This window comes from Podarcis tiliguerta (assembly GCF_965153285.1).
Source record: "Podarcis tiliguerta genome assembly, chromosome: 6".
Classification (NCBI taxonomy): domain Eukaryota; kingdom Metazoa; phylum Chordata; class Lepidosauria; order Squamata; family Lacertidae; genus Podarcis; species Podarcis tiliguerta.
In genome coordinates, this window is record NC_139539.1 from 78,194,929 (window position 1) to 78,217,077 (window position 22,149).

The window sequence follows — 22,149 nt, forward strand, 5'->3', positions numbered from 1 at the left end:
TATTAATCCATTCATCCATCTGCAGTATTTTTGGTCATTCCCAATACTTTGCATACAGCATCTGAGCAGCTGCTGCAATATAAGCTAGGGAGTTTTAAATGTTCCCCTTTTATTGTATCTTTTGCATAGGAAAATATAATGATGCATCTATTTTTGAAGATTTCTTGCTGCAAGTAGGAGGGAAAATGCCAGAGCAGGGGGGTGGGGGTGGACAGAGTTGTATACTTGTCCTCACTTTTCCTTATCAGGAGGAATTTAGAACACCCGAATAGGGCTAAATTGTGACCATTAAATATGAAGCACTTGGATATACAAAAAAGTAAGATGAAAAATATATCTATTCCAATGGCCATTACTCCAGGGGTCGGCAAATTTATTCAGCATGGGGCCGGTCCACTGTCCCTCAGACCTTGTGGGGGGCCAGACTATATTTTGAGGAAAAACATGAACGAATTCCTATGCCCCACAAATAACCCAGAGATGCATTTTAAATAAAAGCACACATTCTACTCATGTAAAAACACACGGATTCCTGGACCGTCCACGGGCCAGATTGAGAAGGCGATTGGGCTGCCCACGGGCCTTAGTTTGCCTGCCCATGCCATTACTCAGTACGTTATAGGAACATACATACCTATTGTACATTAATTTTGTAACAATTAACTTCAACTTTTTTTGGCTAGGATCCAAAGAACCTCTTGAGATGAAAAAAAGAAAAAAAGAAAAAAAAGAGAAAACTCACTGGGGAAAGAGGGGCTCTGTCCATTAATATTTTTGCTATGCAAAAAGCATATTCATGCTATTTGTGATCTGTCCATTTTTCTTGTGAAAAAAATACTCATTTCTCACAGGTCAAAATCCAACACAAGGCACAAAAGCTCTGTATTCCAGGGTCCTAGCCAGACTGTCATCTATGCCAGCTAGACAGGTACATTTTGCAGATAGTATCTACCCTTAGGTTACAATTTATCATCCCAATTAGCAACTTCCTCCTGCAGTATTATGCCAGCTGAGTAAGTGCACCTGGAAGGTGTACTATTTGACTCATTAAATATGAATTGCTGTTGATTTTTTGCTTGACTATTAAATAATTAATTTTAAATTTATACCGTGTTAAAACTAATATCACCCCTCTGAGCTGTTATGTTTTAAAAAGAAGAGGGAAATGATACAGAAGTTATTGGCGAGAAAGGAGAGCAAGCTAGGAGAGCAGATTCTCCCTATGCTATTTAACATCTATATGAAGCCACTGAGAGCTGTCATCAGGATATTTGCAGTGATGTGTCATCAATATGCAGATGATACCCAGCTCTATCTCTCTGTTCCTTATTAATTAGGAGAGGCTGCTGAGGTGTTATGACTAGTGCTTAGTAGGCAGTGATGGGCTAGATGTGAGCCAACAAATTGAAGCTGAATCCTGAAAAAGACATGTGTTATGTGTTCTGAGTTCTTGAGTCTGGGGACTGGCGAGATGACCAGTCCTGGACAGAGTTGTCTTCCACTGGAAGATGCAGTCCATAGCTTGCAGGTGCTCCTGGATTCAACTATGTCACTGGAGTACTGGGATTGGAGTACTTTCCCTCAGCTCCAGCTAATTTGCCAGCTATGGCCCCTTTCGTAAGGAAATGACTTGGCCTCTATACGCCATGCTCTGGTAACTTACTGACTGTATTACTGCAATGCACTCTATGTGGGGCTGGCCTTGAACAAAAACTCAGGAAACTTCAACCAGTCCAAAATGCAGTGCCAGATTACCGGCTGGGGTTCCTTTTAGATCTCATATAACCTCAGCTTTAAAACAGCTGAATGGGTTGCCAGTTCGTTTTCATGTTAGTGTTTGAAGCCCTAAATGACTTAGGCCCCCAATATCTGAAATACCATCCCCTTCTCTACAGACCCTCTAGGTATTAAGATAAGTAGAGGGGGCCATCTTGGCATTTCCCTGGCCCTTAAAAGCTTGGCAGGCTGGTGGTGGTCTGGGACAAGACATTCTTTGTGGCAGCCCCTAAGTTATCACACTCCCTCCCCATAGTCTTGCATCTGGCAACTTAACTTACAAAGTTTTCACTGAATGCTGAAGATATCCTGGCCTTTGACCTCTGTATACTTACCTTTCTAATTTGTTAAAAACTGTTTTAAATGTTGTATTTACATAGTTGTGATTCACCCTGGGATCTCAGCATGAAGAACAGGTTAACAAATCAAATTAATAATAAATGTACAGTGCAGTCCTATATACATTTACTCAGAACAAAGTCCTCTTGAGTTCAGTGGGACTTATTCCATGCTTTCAGAATGGGACTTGCTTCTGAGTAAACTTGCTTAGGATTCCATTGCATCTCTGAGGCTATGGACTGGAGTAGCCAACCGTTTCCACTGTAGATGTTCTGTGTGAAAATGAAAGGACTAGACCCTCTCTCAACAATCTAGCCCTGGCAGATGCAATAAAGTACGTGATAATACTTTAATAAAATCCACTATGCAAAGACTAAACCTAATCTAAATATTTATTTATTTATTATTTTTATATTTTAGATTTATATACCACCCTTCATCAAAAGATCTCAGGGCAGTTCACGTGATAAAAACAAGAGATAAAAGCAGTTCTATTTTTCTAGAAAAAGGTGAACACCTCCATTCTTCTCTTATAATGACAATGGGGCCCACCCGAGAAGTGCCGGAACTGAGTTTCAGTGAGTTCCGGCTTAAAAAAAGCCCTGGATAAAAGTACCAAGAAATAGTTAAAACAGAAACAACAAAACAATAACTCCCCTCCCACAAACACATTTAAAAGGCTGTAGAATATTTATCAGCCCAAGGCCTGGTTGAAGAGGAATGAATGTGCTATAAGGAAGGTACTAGACAAACCTCCCTGGGGAGAGCATTCCACAAAAGTAACAGACTCAGTCAAAGAAAAATAAAATAAGCATTAATAAGGCTAAATTAATGTAATATTAAATATATGGCTGCTACTATTTAATATATACAGAGCATCATAGCTAAGTTTAGTATATATACAGTGGTACCTCGGGTTAAGTACTTAATTCGTTCCGGAGGTCTGTTCTTAACCTGAAACTGTTCTTAACCTGAAGCACCACTTTAGCTAAGGGGCCTCCTGCTGCTGCCGCACTGCCGGAACACAATTTCTGTTCTCATCCTGAAGCAAAGTTCTTAACTCGAGGTATTATTTCTGGGTTAGCGGAGTCTGTAACCTAAAGCGTATGTAACCTGAAGTGTATGTAACCTGAGGTACCACTGTACCTGTATTTAGAGCATGTTTTTTTTGCTTTTCCCACACTGAATGAATTTAACATGTCCTGGCATGGAGACGTAGAAAGCAGCTCCTATTGGCTTCCTTCCTATCGTGCCACTGCTAAAGGAACAAGTAGGCAAGTGAAAAGGAGAAAAAAGTGGCAAACATATGTTACTTAGAGATAAAGGGTGGGAGGTGCAAAACAAGGTCCATTTGTAAGCCCTGCTAAACTAAATAAGCCAAGAGCGATAATACGGGTAAAGAATATATAAAGTGCAGTAGCACCTTTAATTGAATCATTACAGCAATTGTGGGTTTCCAAGGCAACAGCCAGCCTATTTCATCAGATGCAAAAACTGAGTATGGCAATACCTTAATTTATACGAGCGGCTTTTTAAAAGTACAAGAACTGCACAAGTGTACAATCTATAGAGAAATTTGCTCCAAAAAGATTTGTTTTTGGAGCTAGAAAGCAAGAAACAGTTGAACATCCAGGGTCAGCCAAGGCATTTTGCTGCCCGAGGCAAATGAGAATATGTCACTCTCTTCCATTTAACTACAAGTCAACCAGATGGGCAGTTAACTCCTAGTTCAACAATGTGGACAAATTAGTGTCCTCTCCTATTCCCTGAGTACATCAAGCCATCTTAGAGGTAGGTGCACTCATCCTTACGCCTCACACATACTCTCATATGCTGCATGAAGCAATCACTTTGCTCTGCCTAATGGTGGGTCAGCTCTAAGAACAACTGATGGAAGTAGACTCTTCAACAAAAAAACAAATGCCATTATGCTAGTCTGTAAGCTTAGAAGATTCTTTGTTGCTTTTACTTAAACTTCAAAGGAAACCAAATGCAGATCGCTACATCATTTATTACATTGAGTGACTACTGATGACCAGCTCACCCAGTGGTAAATGTGAGGAAGCCGTGCCACTTAATAACTGCCCCCCCCCATTACATTATACATGATAGACATGATTTTTTTAAAAGCTAATTCTGATTAGTAGACAAATCTGTGGTAGACATAGCTAAAGGAAGCTGCTTGTATTGAATTGTCTGCACTGAGTGACAGCAGCTCTCGGTTGGTTAGAGCATGCTACTGATAATGCCAAGGTTGCAGGTTTCATCCCCGTATGGGAGAGCTGCATATTCCTGGATTACAGGGGCTTGGACTAGATGATCCTCAGGGTCCCTTCCAACTCTACAATTCTATGATTCTATGAAAGGGGAGTTTTCCCCAGCCCTGGTTGGAATTAGGTTGAAGCTCAGTGGCAGAGCATCTGCCTTTCATTCCAAAGGTCCCAGGTTCAATCCCTGGCATCTCCTGGGGGGGGGGGGCTGGAAGAAACTCTACAACCCTAGAGAGCCACTGCCAATCATTGTAGACAATGTTGAGTTAGATGCACCAAATGGTCTGACTCGATATAAAACAGCTAACTATGTTCTGCTAACCTGGGAACCTCTTCTTCCACTGATCTACGGCCCTAGAAAATATTAGCACTTGATAAATTGGTCATCTGTTTAGGGTCAGTGTTCCTCCAACAACTCTAAATATAGGAGTCCTAAGCAAGAAAAATAATGTGCCTTGGTCTGTGAATGAAAAGGTAGTGACAACCCAGTGAGAAAGTATATTAGAAGGGCAGTCGAGAGCTTGATCTGCTGTAGAAGACTTAATCATAGTCATATACTGTATACTAACAGCAAACTCATTCTCCAAGTGCCAAAACCATGTAGCAAAAAACCATGTCATCCATGAACAAGAGAGAGGTACTGGCAGGCCTAGGTAAACTCATGTATTTTATAAAGGAAATCTCCTAAGGAAGAACTCCCCAAAAATAGTCTAATGAAGACTGAGCATTCTGTACTCAGTAGCCACAAAGAGCAAAACATCTGAGGTTCTATGCTTATCTTTTCCATCAGGTTGCTTCAGAAGGAAAGCAAGAAAGTTTGTACTTAAGAAGTTTATCCTGAGCAAAGTAGTGTCATCCATGCCCAACTATCAATTCTAACAGGCCCTTCCATCCTTCAGCTTCACCTGGAAACAGCCTTTTCATCAGGCTGTGGAAGCTAAGGAACAGATTTGAAGCAGGTCGATTCCTACTTCCATTCTACTGCTTCCATTTCAGCTTAAGAAAAAAATGCTCGAATTTGTTTTGTTTTACTCTCCTCTCTCTCAACACTCTTTACTTTTGTGTTGTGTCTTTTAGGTTGCAAGCCCAAAAGCAGGACTGTCTTTTTATTACTGATTTTTGGAAGCCACTCTGAATGTCTTTTGGACTGAAAAAGCAGAGGGGGAAAGCCTGAAATACACACATAAATAAGGAAGCTAAAGCAACAGTCCGGTGACAAGAACACAAGATAAGTCAGATGGCCATATAGTGTCCAAACAGGTACAACGACCATTATGGAGATAAAGTGATGCTGAATTTCTTAAAACCTTTGCTTCAAATCTGCCTTGGCACAGGCATCAAACATATGTGCTATGCATGCAGTGCAGATCTAGTATGTTACTCAAAATATCTCACTGTGTTCAGCTGGGCTTCCTTTCCAGGGAGTGTCCATATTTTACCTAGGAGTAGGGGCCACGAAACACAGTGTGCCTTACCTGTGAGCAAACTGTGTATGGTTAGGTTGTTAAGCCTACAAAAGATCAGTCCCAAAGATTGCTTTCCATTTCATTCTGACCAAGCAAACAGCTACCTTTTGCAGTCCCTCCTTCCAACTGCCCCTTTCACAACCCCTCTTTTTCTGGGCTTTCCCCCCTTTCTTCTAGCTAATCTGAACGTGGGCTCAACTTCTGCCAGTATGACTGGGGCTGAGGAAACACAGGAGCCCACACTCATTGTGATTCCTCCTTGTGAACCAAAGAACTCCTATTAGAATAAATAAGTTCTGTTTTAAATACTGAAATACTAAATAAGATGGATAACAATGTGTAATAGAAAAAGAAGCATGAAATTAGGTTAAAGGTGTGTGAAAGAAAGCAATAGAAGTGGAAGGAAATTGCAATTGAGTAGATTGGAAGTCTAACACAAATGTGGGGTGAGGGGTGATGGAAAAAGGAATTAACAGTGGGATTGAGTGTAGGTATGTTTGAGCATTTTTAAGGATTGTATGAAATGTATGTTTGTATGCTTGTATATTCGCAATATGTGTGTATTAATGCTGAATTATTTTAATAATAAAAACTTTTCAAAAATTAAACAATAAAAAAAGAAATCAGTTCTGTAAGTTGAACACCCCAGCTTTACCTTCCTCATACCCAGTTCCTTCTTTATTTTTTTGCTTCCATACCCAGCTACTTTCCTTTTAAAACCCCCAACTCCAGCCCCCTCTCTCTTCCAAAAGCCAATCACTCAAATCACTTTCGGGGGGTGCGGGGGGAATGGGCACGACCATCCCGAAACCACTACAAAGGAACCTTATCCATCTGCTTCGGTTTCCACCGCCCCGCAGCTCCTGCCATGCACATTCAAACAGGAACCGGAAGTACGGCGCTTATTGTACGTCTCTTCCGCCCCGGTGCTGAGTGCCTAGAGCGGCCACAAAACATTGCAAAACCCACGGAGGACCATCTGCTGCGGCGGGAGACCATCAAGCTACGGTATCTGGAGGCGTCAGGGTCAAGGGAGGTGGGGGCATGTCGGACTAGAGCCCGGAGGCTTTTGCTTCTCCACCAAGACCACGTAGGTGATTGTGTTGCATCGGGAACAGTCGCTTTGCTCGTTCTTAGCTTTGAACAGAATCGTCCCAAACTGCCCCATAGACTTCTATGCGAGCTTGTCTAGCCTGTAAATAATGCGTGCTTTTGGGTGAACTGGTTCTAGTAGTTCGGAAAAGCGTGTGCCACAAAAACAAACAAACACCCAGCTCTTCGGGGCTGTGTCGTTTTTTGCTGCTAACAGCACAAGCCTGCAATCGTCTGCTCAGAACTAAGGCAAGGCTGCATATACACGCCATGCATTCGAAGCATGTTTAAATCTCATGCCCTGGAAACCGTAGTTTGTCAATGTGTCAAGTATAGTTTCCAGGATTCTGGTGTGGGTGGGTGATTTAAATGTACCTCACGCAGCCTAAGCCTTTCTAAGAAGCAGTATGTTGTCTGGGTTTGAGGCTGCTATGGCGATTTCGGCAGGGAACAACTTGTCAGCCTTGTGTAGTGAATAGCTCCCTCAGGAGCTATTGTTTGGGTAAATTGTTTTAAGAATTAAAAACCCAAATTATGAATACATAAGTGAATAGGGGCACTGTGGAGATGACTGCAGCGTCATCGTGACCTGCTGCAAGAGAACGTTCTCTGTCAGAAAATGGAAAATTACAGCCTGTACTAGTTGAAGCTTTCAGATAGCCGTTGCAGTAACTCCCATTTGGATGGCATTAATATATTTTGTTATGCTTCATAATTAAGGTTTGGACTATTGGAGTGCATTTTAGTAGTCCCTGAATTATTCTGAAATCCTGCTTTATCAGATGTGAACAGTAATACATATTCTATGCTTTCATTACAGGCTGTTGAAGAATGTTTGTTCCAAGGTCTATTAAAGTCAAGAGGAATGCTGGTGATGAGGGGGCCTGTGTAACTAAGAAAAATAAGCCATCTCCAAGTGAATCCTCACTTGAAAACGCCACAGACTTCCAAGATGCTAAGTCAGATACAAAAGACATGCCAAGCTCAGAGAGTGACTTGTTTGAACCAATGGAAAGAGACACTGAGCTGCACATCTCTCTGGATTCAGCTGTAGCTCTTACTGAAGTAACAGTGGAAAATGCAAACAACGAGGACTCTTCTCTTGCTGAAGATCCCATAAAATCTTTCAGCAAAATGCAACGTTGGCCACAGCCTGGGGAACCTGTCTGTGTGGTTTGTGGTCGTTATGGGGAATACATCTGTGACAAGACTGACGAAGATGTTTGTAGCTTGGAGTGCAAAGCCAAACACCTTTTACATATCAAAGAGGAAAAGGAAAACTCAAAATCTGCTAGCAGTTGTGAAAAAGCAGAGACTCGGTCCACATTACTTGATGGTACTTACGTCTATGAAGAGAATCCATTTGTGCTAAGCCTTCAAGAGGAGCAGATTGAAAACTTAAAGCAGCAACTAGGCATTGCTGTTCAAGGTCAAGAAGTTGCAAGACCTATTGTAGAATTTGAACACTGTGGCTTCCCTGAAATTTTAAACACCAATTTGAAAAAATCAGGCTATGAAGTCCCAACTCCTGTCCAAATGCAGATGATCCCAGTTGGATTACTGGGCAGGGATATCATGGCCACGGCTGACACTGGCTCAGGAAAAACTGCTGCTTTCCTGCTTCCTGTTGTAATTAAAGCCTTGGGGGAGGTAAAGTTTAAACCTGCATTTTCAAAAAGCTGTGGGAATTGTGCAACGCGCTCCTGTACATGTTTACTTAGAAGTAAATCCCAGTGCATTCAAGGGGATTTCTCTTTGGGAAACTCTGCATTGAATTTCAACCTTGGTTACACTGAGAATTCTAGAGAAATTATTTTTAGCTGTTTGTTTCTTCTTTGAACTTATATCAGTTGACTTGAAAAAAGTGAATGTTTGGAAAACAGTACAGTGCAAACTGATAGATATACAGTTGAAAGAATATATTAGATATTCTGTCAGTTGACTGGATAAATGATACAATTACTGAAATTGCCAATTGTCCTAAAAAGGTCCTCAGTGTCCCTGCTTACACCTGTTGCTCAAGAGTTCAGCTGTAATTCTGCAGTGGGGATCTTTTTATACACATTGAGGCTACCCATGTGACTTCAAACCCTTTCAGGCTTCTAAATACACAGGCAGCAGCCACAAGCAAAAAAGGTTTTCTGCTGCAGAAATTACAGCTGAACTCTTAAGCAGCGGGCAGTGACCTAAAAGCCCTGTCCCACAGCCCCTTTTTCATTTGCTTTACCTCATCATACGGATAACCACTGAAGTGTGCTCCAGTATTCAGAAATACCCTGTAACAGCTTATCCACTTACTCTTATTTCTGTACTTAACAGTCTTAGTAGAGTGGGAGTAGATTTCCACAGTTTCTAATGTTACACTCTGACTATTTGCTGTCGTCTCCATTGACATCTGAATGAAAAGGATGTTGTTGAGCTAATCTGATATGAATTACAGTAACTGTTCTCTTATTTTTCCCCTAATCTGAGACTTTTAATTGAGAGTGCAGATTGGCAACTCATAACTTTTTTCCACTTTCTGCTTCAGGCAGAAACTCCATCTGCTCTTATTCTGACGCCAACGAGGGAGTTAGCTATACAGATAGAGAAACAAGCTAAAGAGCTCATGATTGGACTGCCCAACATGAGAACTGTTCTTCTGGTTGGAGGATTGCCATTACCACCTCAGCTTCATCGCCTGAAACAAAATGTTAAGGTAAAACCTGCTGCTGTGATTTCTGGGGTTTTTAAAGTATATGGCAAAGAACTAGAGGTGATACTGATTTCTTTGTTTAAGGCTTCCAGAACTTCAGCTCTTGTTGAAGAGATTGGGTCGCAAGTCCTTAAAAAATTGCTTGCCCCAGTATCAACCATATTGGGCTTTACAATTGGCAAGGGAGGCCTTATTTCGTGTTGGGTGCTGACCTCTTTACAGTGCCTTGCCAGTAATAGTTCCCTGCTTATGGGATGCCCTCCTTGGTGAGGTACACCTGTCACCCTCATTAACCTTGAGGTAGAATTCAAAAACATTCCTGTTTACCTAGGTATTTGATGACTGGAAGATACTGGTTCTTGCAGCCTTGAAAGTATTTAGCAGAGAGGATCTTTTATTTTATTATTGCAAGGGGGGGAAAGTATTCTTTTTGACCTTCTGTTGTTTTCCACACTGAGTTCTTTTGGGAGGAATGGAAGGATAAAAAATGATAAATAATAATGATGAAGCATTGATCATTGATTTTATTTCTAATGTTGGTGTTTTTGCCTCCACCCTCTTTCTGTTAGGTTATCATAGCGACACCAGGAAGGTTGCTAGAAATTCTAAAGCAAAGCTCCATTCAAGTCCATAATATTAAAATTGTCGTAGTGGATGAAGTAAGTATACATGGTGGGACAAAACACAAAATATATGTGTGAGTGTGCATGTGGGTATTACTTAAATATGAAATAACAATGGTTGAAATGGCTTGATTTCTGCCTGGTGACCACTAGTAGATTTCAAGCACGTGCAATGCGTATGTACTTTGGCTAGTGCATGGTATGCTTGGAATGCAGTTCAGATGGTGTATTGACCCATTTATGTGTCAGGAAGGAAGAGATGAGAGCACACCTGAGGATTAAGCATCTAGGTCACTTTTTTTTCAAAGTGGGAGCAGCCGCTGCAGACACTAGTGTGCATTTTGGACAGTAGTGAGTTGCTGGCAGGAAAGAGAAGCATAAAGTAGAACTGGAAGGTGCTGCGAATAGGCACAGTGCAGGGTTGGGGAACCTTTTTTCAGGGCTGCATATCCTTTTGAACATCCTTCCAAGGGCTGCATATGGTGGGATAGACAAACTCATGGAGGATAAGGCTATCAAAGGCTACTCGTCATGGTGGGAATGGTGGCTGCATACAGATCATTGGGGGACAACAGCCAGAGTGGGCTATTGCTATCATTTCCTGCTTGTAGGCTCCCTAGAGGCTGGCCATTGTAGGAAATGGGATGCTGCACCAAATGATCCAGCAAGGCTGTTCTTCTGACTATGCTGGCAAGGAAAGTGAATTAATCTTTTATTTCCTCACCTCTGCTCCTACAATGGAATGTTAATGCTTACTGGTCTGTTCCTCTCTCTCTCTCTCTCTCTCTCTCTCTCTAACATAGGCTGATACCATGTTAAAGATGGGCTTCCAGCAACAGGTTTTAGACATTTTGGAAAATATCCCCACAGACCGTCAGACTATTCTGGTGTCTGCCACAATGCCTTTCGGCACTGAGCAGCTGGCCAATCGACTTTTGCAAAATCCAGTGAAAATAACCATCGGAGAAAAGAACCAGCCGTGTTCCAACGTTCGCCAGATTATCTTGTGGGTAGAAGAACCGTCCAAAAAGAAAAAGCTTTTTGAAATATTAAATGTTAGTATCCTTGGAAGGGAGAACCTGTTGTTTTTCTTCCACAAATTGTGATTCTTTGCAGATTTGGAGGAGAGAAACTAGAAAATGGCTGTTTATCTGATTCAGCTTTTTGTTCTTGAGAGCTCCCCAGCAGAGAGGCATAAACACGTCCCTGCAATTCAGTTTAGCCAATGCTTTTGTTGAAACTTGTGGAAGAAGAAACAAAATGTTTATTGTTTCAATATTATTGGTGATGTTCACTAGCTTATTATTGCGTTTTCAGTACTTTAGAATCTGTGATGCTGATAGGCATTTAAGTAACCCAGTGTTGACGTGTTTAGAAAGAATAGTCAGGATCCAAAGCATCATGGCTGGGATCCAAGGAAAAGTTCCTTTGCAATTCTAACCATCTATACTCAGAATTAAGTTCTATTGAATTCAGTGGACCTTACTCCAGGTAAAGGAGGTAGCGGTAGCAACCCTTACCTATGTTTCCCCCCCAAACAGCAGCCCTAGCATGTTATATGGCAAACTGCTTTTTAAACTGAGGGTTAAAAGCAGTTTGTGATATGGAATAGTGAAAAAGAAAAAGCATCCAGTTCTATTAACCTAGTGCAAGTATATTGTTTATACTCTCATCCTCTTGCCAGAAATAGGATATTTTATTTTGGTAAATACATTGTGCAAGCCACATAGAAATAATCGTGCAAAAGCTGCAGTAATGCTAATATCACTGACAAGATTCCATTTTTAACAGCATTTCAAAGATACCTGCACAATCTACTTTAAACTTGTTAATATTACACAAGCTTTGGCAGACTTGGAAGGTCCACGTTACTCTGTTAAGCTCTGCCACCTCCCACAGCTCCCTCAGTTTAGCAATATGCTTAACATTCCATATAGAATTCTAGCTGTAGTCATGTGAGACAGCAAAGTTTCCTTCTCATTAGAATTTTTGTATTATAAAGGTCAACAGGAATGTTCAAAGGGGGTAACCAAAACGATTGAGTGGAGCAACACCCCTAATGTGGAACCGTTCCAGTATTCTGGGCTTCATAGTTTAGAGAAAAACCAAGTAAGAGATGGCATGATAGAACTGTGTAAGATTATGCATGGCATGAATAAAGTGGTTGGAGAAATGCTTTTCTCCCTCTCTCATAATTGTTGAAAGATTCAGGACAGGCAAAACAAAGTACCATATTTTTTGTTCTATAAGACTCACTTTTTCCCTCCTAAAAAGTAAGGGGAGATGTGTGTGCCTCTTACGGAGTGAATGCAGGCTGCACAGCTATCCCAGAAGCCAGAACAGCAAGAGGGATCGCTGCTTTCACTGCTGTTCTGGCTTCTGAGATTCAGAATATTGTTTTTCTTGTTTTCCTCCTCCAAAAACTAGGTGCATCTTGTGGTCTGGTGCGTCTTATAGAGTAAAAAATACGGTAGTTATTTATACGGCTCATAGTTAAACTCTGGAATTTGCTCCCACAGCAGGCAGTGCTAGCCACCAACTTGGATGGCTTTAAAAGAGGATTAGACAAATTTGAAGTGGTGAAGGCTCTCAGTGGCTACTAGTCACAGTGGCTATGTTTTGCATCTGTGGCTGGAGGCTGTATGCTTCTGAATACCAGTTGCTGGAAACTGCAGGACCTCCTGTGCTCAGGTCCTGCTTACAGCTTCCCACAGGCATCTGACTGACTGCTGAAAGAACAGGATATTGGGCGAGATGGGCCATTGGCCTGAGCAGGCAGACTCTTATGTTTCTGGGTACTAGGACAATGTAATACTACTCTGCCTCCAATTCTTACTGATGATTTTTAAAAGCTTCCATGGCTGAGTCAATGAATATTATAATTTAAGTAAAAAATATCTATATTTGCACTCAAAACCATCCCTTAATTTGATAATAAAGGATATATATCTAAAATGTGAAATTGGGACACGTGTAACATTTTTAAAATTGACATCGTTTCAGTATAATGTATACACACTAATTAAGAGAAAGAGTTGTAAGTGCCATTGGTAACTGTTGATCATGAAAGACTTTAAATGAGACTTTGCTTTGTTTTAGGATAAGAAACTGTTCAAACCTCCTGTGCTGGTATTTGTAGAATGCAAACTGGGTGCAGATCTCCTGAGCGATGCTGTACATAAAATTACAGGCTTGCAAACAATTTCTATGCATGCTGATAAATCACAGATAGAAAGAACTGCCATATTACAGGTTTGTAGATATCTCTGATGCCCATTTTCTAAAAGATTCCTATTCTTAAGGCCATAGTCCTGTACACATTTACTTGGGAGTAAGTCCCATTGAACTCTGCTGAATTTACTTCTGAGTAGATGTGTATAGGCTTTTACTGCTGAATTATTTGTGCTTTCTTGCCACATTTTTGAAACAGGTTGCAATTTTCTGTGAATTTCATGATTGCTTTGTATAGGTTCCAATCCATCACAATTCTGTTCTATGCAGCATTCTGGATTGCTGGACAGATGCTGCTCTCCAACCAAATTAAGCTGTACTTTGTAAGCAGCAACGCCTCTCTCCATGTGAACTTACCCAGACCCTGAGATCATCATCTGAGATCTTCCTTTGTATTCCTCCTGTACGAGAGGTCCGGAGGGTGGCAACCTAAGAATGGGCCTTTTCTGCAGTGGAATGCTCTCCCTAGGGAGGTTTGGCTGGCACCTTCATTGTAAACCTTTAGGTGCCAGGTTAAAATGTTCCTCTTTGACTAGGCCTTTGGCTGATTAACACCCGATACCCTTTTAAATGTGGCTGTGGGAGAGGGTGGGGGGCTTATTGGTTTGTTTTTTGTTTTTATTATGTATTCTATGTTTTTTATATTGTATTTCTGTGTTATGAACCGCTCTGAGATCTACCGATTTTAATGAATAGAATCATAGAATTGTAGAGTTGGAAGGGACCTTTAATGTCCTTTGTTGGAAATCTTGTCTTGTAACTTTCAATTACAAGACAAGCAACAGAATTCTTAATGTTTAATATTTATTTCTAGTTACATCTTGCACCTTAACAACAAGACAGTTTCAAGGAAGCTGAAATAATGTTTCTATATGCTTTGCATTAGGGATTATTTCAAGGCAAATATGAAGTTGTAGTAAGCACTGGAGTCCTGGGACGTGGACTTGACCTTGTCAACGTTAAGCTGGTCGTGAATTTTGACATGCCATCAAGTATGGATGAATACGTACACCAGGTAAATATACTTCTCTGCTGTGCTATTTAATTTAATACAGTTATTGGTTGCTTTTTAGCTCTATAAACTCTATGATGGAAATAATGGAAAAATATTTGATTATCAATGGTTAACATTGCTACGCTTCAGCAACCTTGGGTGGAATAACTGGTTGCTCATCAGAGTTTCTGGCCCTTCTGGAAGGTAGCAGAATCTGCTACTTGAGATAAGAGAGGGAGGTTTTCTTACTGTACAGAAACTAAACTTTGATTGTAAACTTTGATAATCTGAGGATTACAGCTACCTGAGGGATTCTTTTGGTTTCATGAGACAGATAATTGGGCCAAATTTAAATACAGTTGTTTATTTTCAGGTTGGAAGAGCAGGTCGGCTGGGTCACAGTGGAACTGCAATCACCTTTGTGAATAACAGCAGCAAGAAACTTTTCTGGGATGTTGTGAAGCGTGTTAAACCAACTGGCACTATTCTCCCACCCCAGTTATTAAATTCTCCATATCTACATGACCAGAAGAGGAGAGAACAGCAGCGAAGTAAACAATCTCAGAATGGCCTTGTAACGAGTGACAATCTTATGGACGTTATTAGAAAACACAGCAAAAGCTCTTCTCAGAAGTAACAAGTGATACTGTCCTTCTAAATACAACTTTGTACAACTTGTATGACTGAGTGATGAATTTTTAACTTTGGGGGCATAATCTAACCAAATTTTAGCAGTTTGAAGCCTTACTGATTTTGTTTGCAGAGTTAAAGCAAAAGCTTAATATTTTTCCTTGAAATTTAATGGGCCTTCTGCAAGGTTATTAGACTGAAAGAGTGACTTAAGTCATCCAGCAAACTTTGTTATGAGAATGCTTTTATACTTCATATTTTATACTCAGTATTAAGTAGTAAAATACGTAGCATCATGAACTTTAAATGGAATATGCACATCTTAAAGATCTGGGTTTCCCTTGCAGGAAATGTAACATGTAATTCACTGTTTAATAATAATAATAATAATAATAATTTTTATTTATACCCCGCCCTCCCCAGCCAAGGCCGGGCTCAGAGCGGCTTACAAGCAATAATAAAAACAAATTGAATGATTACAACTTAAAAACAAAATTAAAATACAACATTAAAATATGGAAACAATAAAATATTAAAATGTAGCCTCATTGCAGGAGGAGAAGGAAAGGAAAAAAGAAAGAAAGGGAGGGAGGGAATCAAATTGGCTCCAAGCCAAAGGCAAGGCAGAACAACTCTGTCTTACAGGCCCTTGCTATGGGACCCTAAGCAGCATACATGTGGCAACTGGTTAGCCTCCCATCCAGTTACCATCCAGTAACCCAAAGGTTGTGGTCTCATGTTGTTGCAGAGGACAAGTATGATGATGAGACCAGAGCAACCTGAGTTGGTTATAGCGTTCCATAAAGATGGTTACTGGGCACTCAGACCCTTTTAGTTCAGGCAACCAAAATGGCCAGTACTGAGCACAGCAAGGGTGAAAGAGTTGATTCCGGATGCTCTGCACCTCTTTAAATTTAGACCTTGTCCAACTAAGGGAGGTTAGCTATGTGCCTGACAAGCAGAGGTGCTGTGGGTATGTGAGATTCCAGTCTCTTCTGAGTTTGTTTGCTGTGATGGTTGGCAAGAGAGTATTGGAGGCATTGAGGAATGACCAAAAGAAGGACCAAGGAAGAATAAGAAAGAGGAGACTCAAGTTATCTGCCTTGGTAGTCACACCCACCTTGTGGAATGCCCTCCCATCAGATGTCAAGGAAATAAATAACTATTTGACTTTTAGAAGACATTTGAAGGCAGCCATGTTTAGGGAAGTTTTTAATTTTTGATGTTGTGTTGTGTTTTAATAAGTTGGAAGCAGCCAAGAGTGGCTGGGGGAGCCCAGTCAGATGGGCGGCAAATAAATATTTATTATTATTATTATTATTATTATTATTATTATTATCATCTAACTCTTAGGAAGACCAGCTAAAATATCCCTCTTTGTAGCCCAGAGGCTTTCTGGGGAAATTGAAGTATAGCTGGATACTTGAAGATCACTTTCCAGTCAGCCCACTACTACCCATGGTAAGAACAGGGCCAAAAATCATAAAAAAAAAAATGCAAGGCCATGCAGAATTTATAATACTGGCTTAGATGGTCTGAGCTGCTATAAAGCAATTTCACATGAAGTGTTCCTTATTTCCCTGCCCCTGTTTCAAATACAAATCTCTCTAACTTTTTTAAATAAAAAAATGTTGGTCACATGGAAGTCCTAATTCAACTGGTCAAATGACATAAACTCTCATCTATGAAACCTCATCCCACACAAAAAAGTGTTAGGTCCTGCTTTTTACAAAATACTCTAATTCTTCTCTTTTGTGATACATATTTTCAGATGAGAAATTAATATTTTTTTAATAAAATATTTTTAATTAAAGTTTTCAGGTTTTACATTTCTACATTAGCATCCTTCATTATACCCATACATTCAATGACTTCCCTCCTTCCTCTTCCAAGTTTTTTTTATTTATTTATCCATAATTCTTGCATATTCTTGTATATCTATCTAAATCAGTTTTTCCCCATTTTACACCCTACCCCAAATTCACCCTGTTGAATTTACCTTGATACTACTAGGGTTTTCAACTGTGTACAATTATTTTCCACATACTCAGCAAAAAAGTTCCACTCCTCTTTAAATACCTGTTCTTCTTGCTCTCTTATTCTACTTAGACCTGCTAACTCTGCATATTCTTTCACCTTAAATTGCCACTTACCCTCCATTTTGGGGCTAACAAAATCTGGGCCACTGTTGTCACATATATAAATAGGTTTTTCTGACACCTGGGTACCTCCTTCTGAACCATTCCTAACAGGAATGCCTTGGGGGTTTCCAGCACAAATCAGATTCCGATTTGTACATCTTAGCTAATCGGCTCAATGTTAAATAACATCTATGAATCAATTTCATATAATTTTCCTTCAAATAAATTAAATTTGGACACTTAATTAGTTTAAATAAATGCTTTCCCTACATTTTGGGGGTCTTTTTTTTTAGCAGAAAATGTCCATTGTTCTATTTTTAAAAATGGCAGGGCAAAGCTGAAGACGTTTGGAACAAATGGCAGTTTGAAAATGAAAATGTGTTTATTAACCAAGATGAAACATGGCTTGCTTCATTCATATGTAACTTCTTTCAGTTTCAGTCAGATTTAATCTGTAAATCAGATAAATGCAGACAATATTGTTGAATGACCATAGTGAGATACACACACACACACACACACACACACACGGTATATATTTGTTACAGCATACTCTAGTAGGGACTTTAATAATGCATATGAAATTGGTATCCAGGTTAATTTGGTTATCTTGTTCTTGATCATACGTTCACCTTTTGTGTTTTATATGTAGAACATAATACAAAGTAAAGACAACAAGAGTAATGAAACATAGGAGGAACCAAAATGGTAGTAGACCTAGGCCTGTAGCAGAAAGGAGACGATCATATTCCAATAGCTCTTCTGTAGGTTTAGACTAGAGATGCCAACTTGAATAAAATATTGGGGGGGGGGGGTGCAAGTAAGTCCTATCCCACATAATCAATCACATGATGTAGTGCATGGACACCATTTGAATGGCAATGCCCATCAACTTTAGGGGGGCCCAGTTCCCTCAAATGTTTTATTGGGAGGGGGGCAAAGGGACCTCAGCCCCTATAAGTTTGCTCCTATGGTTTAGACTTTATTTATTTAATTTATATTCTTCCCAAAAGGAACCCAGGGTGGCAAACACATTTTTACTGAAACCATGCAATTAAACATAAAACCTTAAACATCTGAAAGCATACCTAAAACTGCTTTTGGTATAGCCAAACATTAACCCTAGGTGAGAACTAGTCTAAATGGCAAATTGGGCAGATGCTGTCAACAGTACGCAGCAATTTCAAGAAAAGTGAGCAGAGCAGCAGGTGTGACTTTTACTTTTGTATAGTAGGCTATGTTCAGCTCTGCAAAAGTTCAGGTTTCTACACACCTCTCCACTCAGGCGAGCAAGAGGTGTCATCACATTTCAAGGTCACATTCCAGCCAGGCCAAAACACTTGAGAAGGGTGGGGAGCAGGGCTGCACAATGGATGTGACCTGGGGGGGGTGCCCCAGGGTCACATTCAGCCTTCTGGAAGAAGGTACAGGGTTATAAATACTAGGACTAGCTGCCTGAGAAACAGTTTTTATTCAAACGTGATTTTGGTTTTAAATGCAGTGTAAGGTAGTCTCTGGGACGCGGGTGGCGCTGTGGGTTAAACCACAGAGCCTAGGACTTGCCGATCAGAAGGTCGGTGGTTCAAATCCCCGTGACGGGGTGAGCTCCTGTTGCTCGGTCCCTGCTCCTGCCAACCTAGCAGTTCAAAAGCACATCAAAATGCAAGTAGATAAATAGGTACCACTCCGGCGGGAAGGCAAACGGTGTTTCCGTGTGCTGCTCTGGTTCGCCAGAAGCGGCTTAGTCATGCTGGCCACATGAACCGGAAGCTGTATGCCGGCTCCCTCGGCCAATAAAGCGAGATGAGCGCCGCAACCCAAGAGTCGGTCACGACTGGACCTAATGGTCAGGGGTCCCTTTACCTTTAAGGTAGTCTCTGTGGGAGTATATTGTATCGTATGGGGTACCAGAGTTTTTAGGGGGTTAGCCAGGCTGGGATAGCAGGCTTGTTGGTTTTGAATGTCTGATGTAGATTTTTTTCAATTTCATTGTTCTGTATGGGACAATGACAATAAAGATGTATCGTATGTATTGTATCTTGAGACCGAGGTTACTCAACCCTGCTGTGAGGTCAGGAGATACCATTATAATTATCTATAAAAATTTGTATACCTCCCTTCATCCCAATATCACGCAGCGGTTCACAACATAAAAATACATAACGAGAACACATGAGCTAACTAGCTTGACAGTGAGTAGTAGTCACTTCCCTCTGGAAGTGGATAAGAAGTTCCACACTGCTAAGATGTAGCTCATTGGTGAGCTTTGCAAGACATGATCTCTGCCCAAAAGGAAGAGTTCCCACATTTGGGCATTCCAACATCACTTGCTGATGCAGGCAAGCTGCTACCTCAACCAACTTTCTGTCTTCTCATATTAAGAGTCACAGGGCGCCGTCAGCAAGAAAAGTTGACGGACTATGTAGAACTGGCAAAACTGACATATAAGCTATGGGACACGGATAACTGACTTTAAAGATGAATGGGAACCCTTTACAAAGTATTTGAAGATGCAACAAAGCGAACTGGACTCCTTGGCAGGTTTTGAATAAACATTCACAAACTTTTTATTGATAATAATCAGCTAAATAGTTTGAGGATCTATGCAACTTTGTAACATGCAGAAAACAGCATACTCAGAGAAACCAAAGACTGGAACTGAGGGAAGCCGGGGGTGGGGGTGGGTGGGTTTTGTGTGGGAGGGAGGGAGGAAAAATGGGGGGGGAAATAAGGATGATATGTTTTTGGATAATGTTTTGCTTTAATTTTGAATATTTTTTTTTTTAAAAGGCAGGATTTTGAGGAGTACCAGGAGGTACCAGAAAAGGGTGGAAAAACCCGACTGAATAGCTGTACGTGCTGTGGCTGAAAGGTTTGGCTGCATGTTGCTTTGGGCTGCCCTGGGCAAGTGACCGACAAATTTAATAAATAAAATTTAATAATAATCTCAGAATCTTGTCAGCAGGAAAAACTGAACTGAAAACAAGAAGACTTTCCGTAATGGAGACACAAACAGCACCCGCATCTAGTATCATTTAGTTGAGATTGCATTTCAGGGCGTTGGACTAGATGACCCTTGGGATCTTTTCCACTTCTATAATTTAAGAGTGGTTAGATTTGCAAGCACGAACGGCACTGCTTTCCCCCACCCCCCTTGCTCCTCCAGGTCTATTAGTGTGGCGGCGGCCCTCCGTTTAATGCTCTTCCCCCTAAGAAAGGAGCGGAGCCACCCACACGCTCTACAAAAGCCGACGGCGCCCTCCCGCGCACCCGTCACCCCGCACATGGCCGCAGCTCCGTTGAGAACCGAAGATGTCGCGAGCAGCCTCGCTTGCTCCGGCTTCCCTCTCGGGACTGCGTGTGACCTCACCGTCCGTCTCAACCAATAGCAGGCGGCGGCGCCGCATTCGAATGGAGAGTTTAGGAGGCGCCGCAGGAGGACGGGCTGTTGGTCGATCTCCTGAGGACAGGTGAGTCTCTGGACAGGTATCCTCCCTGGACAGGCATCAGCTCTCTCCGAGAGGTCAGGCCGTCCTTTTCCCCCTGGGCTTCCTGCTTTAAAAATGCGGGACGTGTGGCTTTTTTTTGGCAGTGGAGAGGGTTGGTCTTCTGCTTCCTGCAGTCTAGTCCCTGTTTAAGGAAGGGGCTCCTTTGCTTCTGCCTACTATTTGATGCGGAGGGAGGACGCTATTCTTGCAGGGACCAAAAGCTAAGCAACGTTTACTTCAACGGATATTCTTAATAGGTGCTCTTCCGCCCCGCCCGGAGGCACAAACACTGTGCAGCCCCAAAGGCTTGCTTTTAATCCTTCTCTTAAACTTCAAGCCAGATATTTCCTGGTCACATTCACTAACCGATTATAAAATTCCCACCTCACCCTGAAATGGAAGAAATATTCACTCTATACACAGACTTCTCTACCAGGTGGAAAGTACAGTCATTCTCTCTACATACGCTGCTTTTCTTTCCCAATGCTTACTTAAGGTGGCTTTATAGTTTTAAAGCAACAGTAACAAACAACACACTCACACACAAACACACAGACACACAAATTGTATCTTCCTGTTTCAACTTCCTGCCTGTTGATACCTGCAGCAAGCATTAGTATCACCAGAAAGAAGTTGGCTGATGGAATTTGCTAGCTTCCCACCTCTCACCTGCAAATTAAGTGTCAGTAGCTAAGCTGAAATGTCTTCCACCACTTCACTTGGCCAGTACTTACTCCACTTTGCACTACCCCTCCCCCCCCGCAGCAGCTGAGGCTGAATATGAACAGGATTTGTATAAGTTTTGAGGTGGAGAACCAGAATTGGACTGATGGCTGGACGTGGGCAGGAAAAAAATGGGTTCCTCTTGGCAGCTTGACGCCCGTTTTCTTTGGGTAGAGGATTTACATGAGATGGGCAGGAAACGTTATTTCCCTTTGGCAACAATATTGCCAAGTAATGGCAAAGACTGGGTGGGGTTAGAGATCAGTGACAGATATTTTAGTAATGCTGTCTATGGACTTCTGCTTCAGACACAAACCCTGGGAATTTCCTCCCCTCCAGCACCAACTGTCAAACATTGATTTAAAGTGATGAAAAAGACCTATGTAAATAATGGCTTTGAATCAAACCATTATCTTAAAATGTTGAGTGATATAGTTCATGTGCCTTTTTTGCACTGTATTATATATACTTAGAAGTAAGAGGCAATGTAACAATGGCTTTCTGTATGCATACAAGGAAACCAAGCAAGGTAAGATGTCAAAGATCAAGATTCCTATGTTCTGGATTGTAAGCCAAGTACTCTGAACCCTCTTGAACAAGTTATGTTAATGACTGAGCAAAACAAGTATCCATGAGATGGAAAGATGCTGCTGTGTTTTTAATTCTAAATATTCATAACTT

The 22,149-nt window shown here is 41.2% G+C and overlaps 2 protein-coding genes across 7 annotated transcripts in view; both read left to right on the top strand.

The window, feature by feature from the left end:
• DDX59 (DEAD-box helicase 59) overlaps window positions 1-15,443 on the top strand; it is a 30,826-nt gene extending 15,383 nt beyond the window's left edge. For 2 of the 4 annotated variants that reach the window (XM_083445316.1, XM_083445315.1), the window contains exons 3-13: window positions 852-928; window positions 5,176-5,344; window positions 5,463-5,645; window positions 6,712-6,859; window positions 7,764-8,593; window positions 9,474-9,641; window positions 10,208-10,297; window positions 11,065-11,316; window positions 13,361-13,513; window positions 14,379-14,507; window positions 14,860-15,443. In XM_083445316.1, coding sequence (XP_083301442.1) covers window positions 7,775-8,593; window positions 9,474-9,641; window positions 10,208-10,297; window positions 11,065-11,316; window positions 13,361-13,513; window positions 14,379-14,507; window positions 14,860-15,123 — 1,875 coding nt within the window. In that variant the 5' untranslated portion in view covers window positions 852-928; window positions 5,176-5,344; window positions 5,463-5,645; window positions 6,712-6,859; window positions 7,764-7,774 and the 3' untranslated portion in view covers window positions 15,124-15,443. Of the gene's footprint in view, window positions 1-851; window positions 929-5,175; window positions 5,345-5,462; window positions 5,646-6,711; window positions 6,942-7,763; window positions 8,594-9,473; window positions 9,642-10,207; window positions 10,298-11,064; window positions 11,317-13,360; window positions 13,514-14,378; window positions 14,508-14,859 lie in introns of all 4 variants that reach the window. The other 2 variants (XM_083445314.1, XM_083445317.1) reach the window with 2 other exon arrangements.
• A 5,149-nt stretch (window positions 15,444-20,592) lies between these two features.
• The window catches only part of KIF14 (kinesin family member 14), a 32,780-nt gene continuing 31,223 nt past the window's right edge, over window positions 20,593-22,149 (top strand). For all 3 annotated transcript variants that reach the window (XM_083445267.1, XM_083445268.1, XM_083445269.1), the window contains exon 1: window positions 20,593-20,727. The gene's annotated coding sequence lies outside the window, so the exon portion shown is untranslated. The remainder of the gene's footprint in view (window positions 20,728-22,149) is intronic.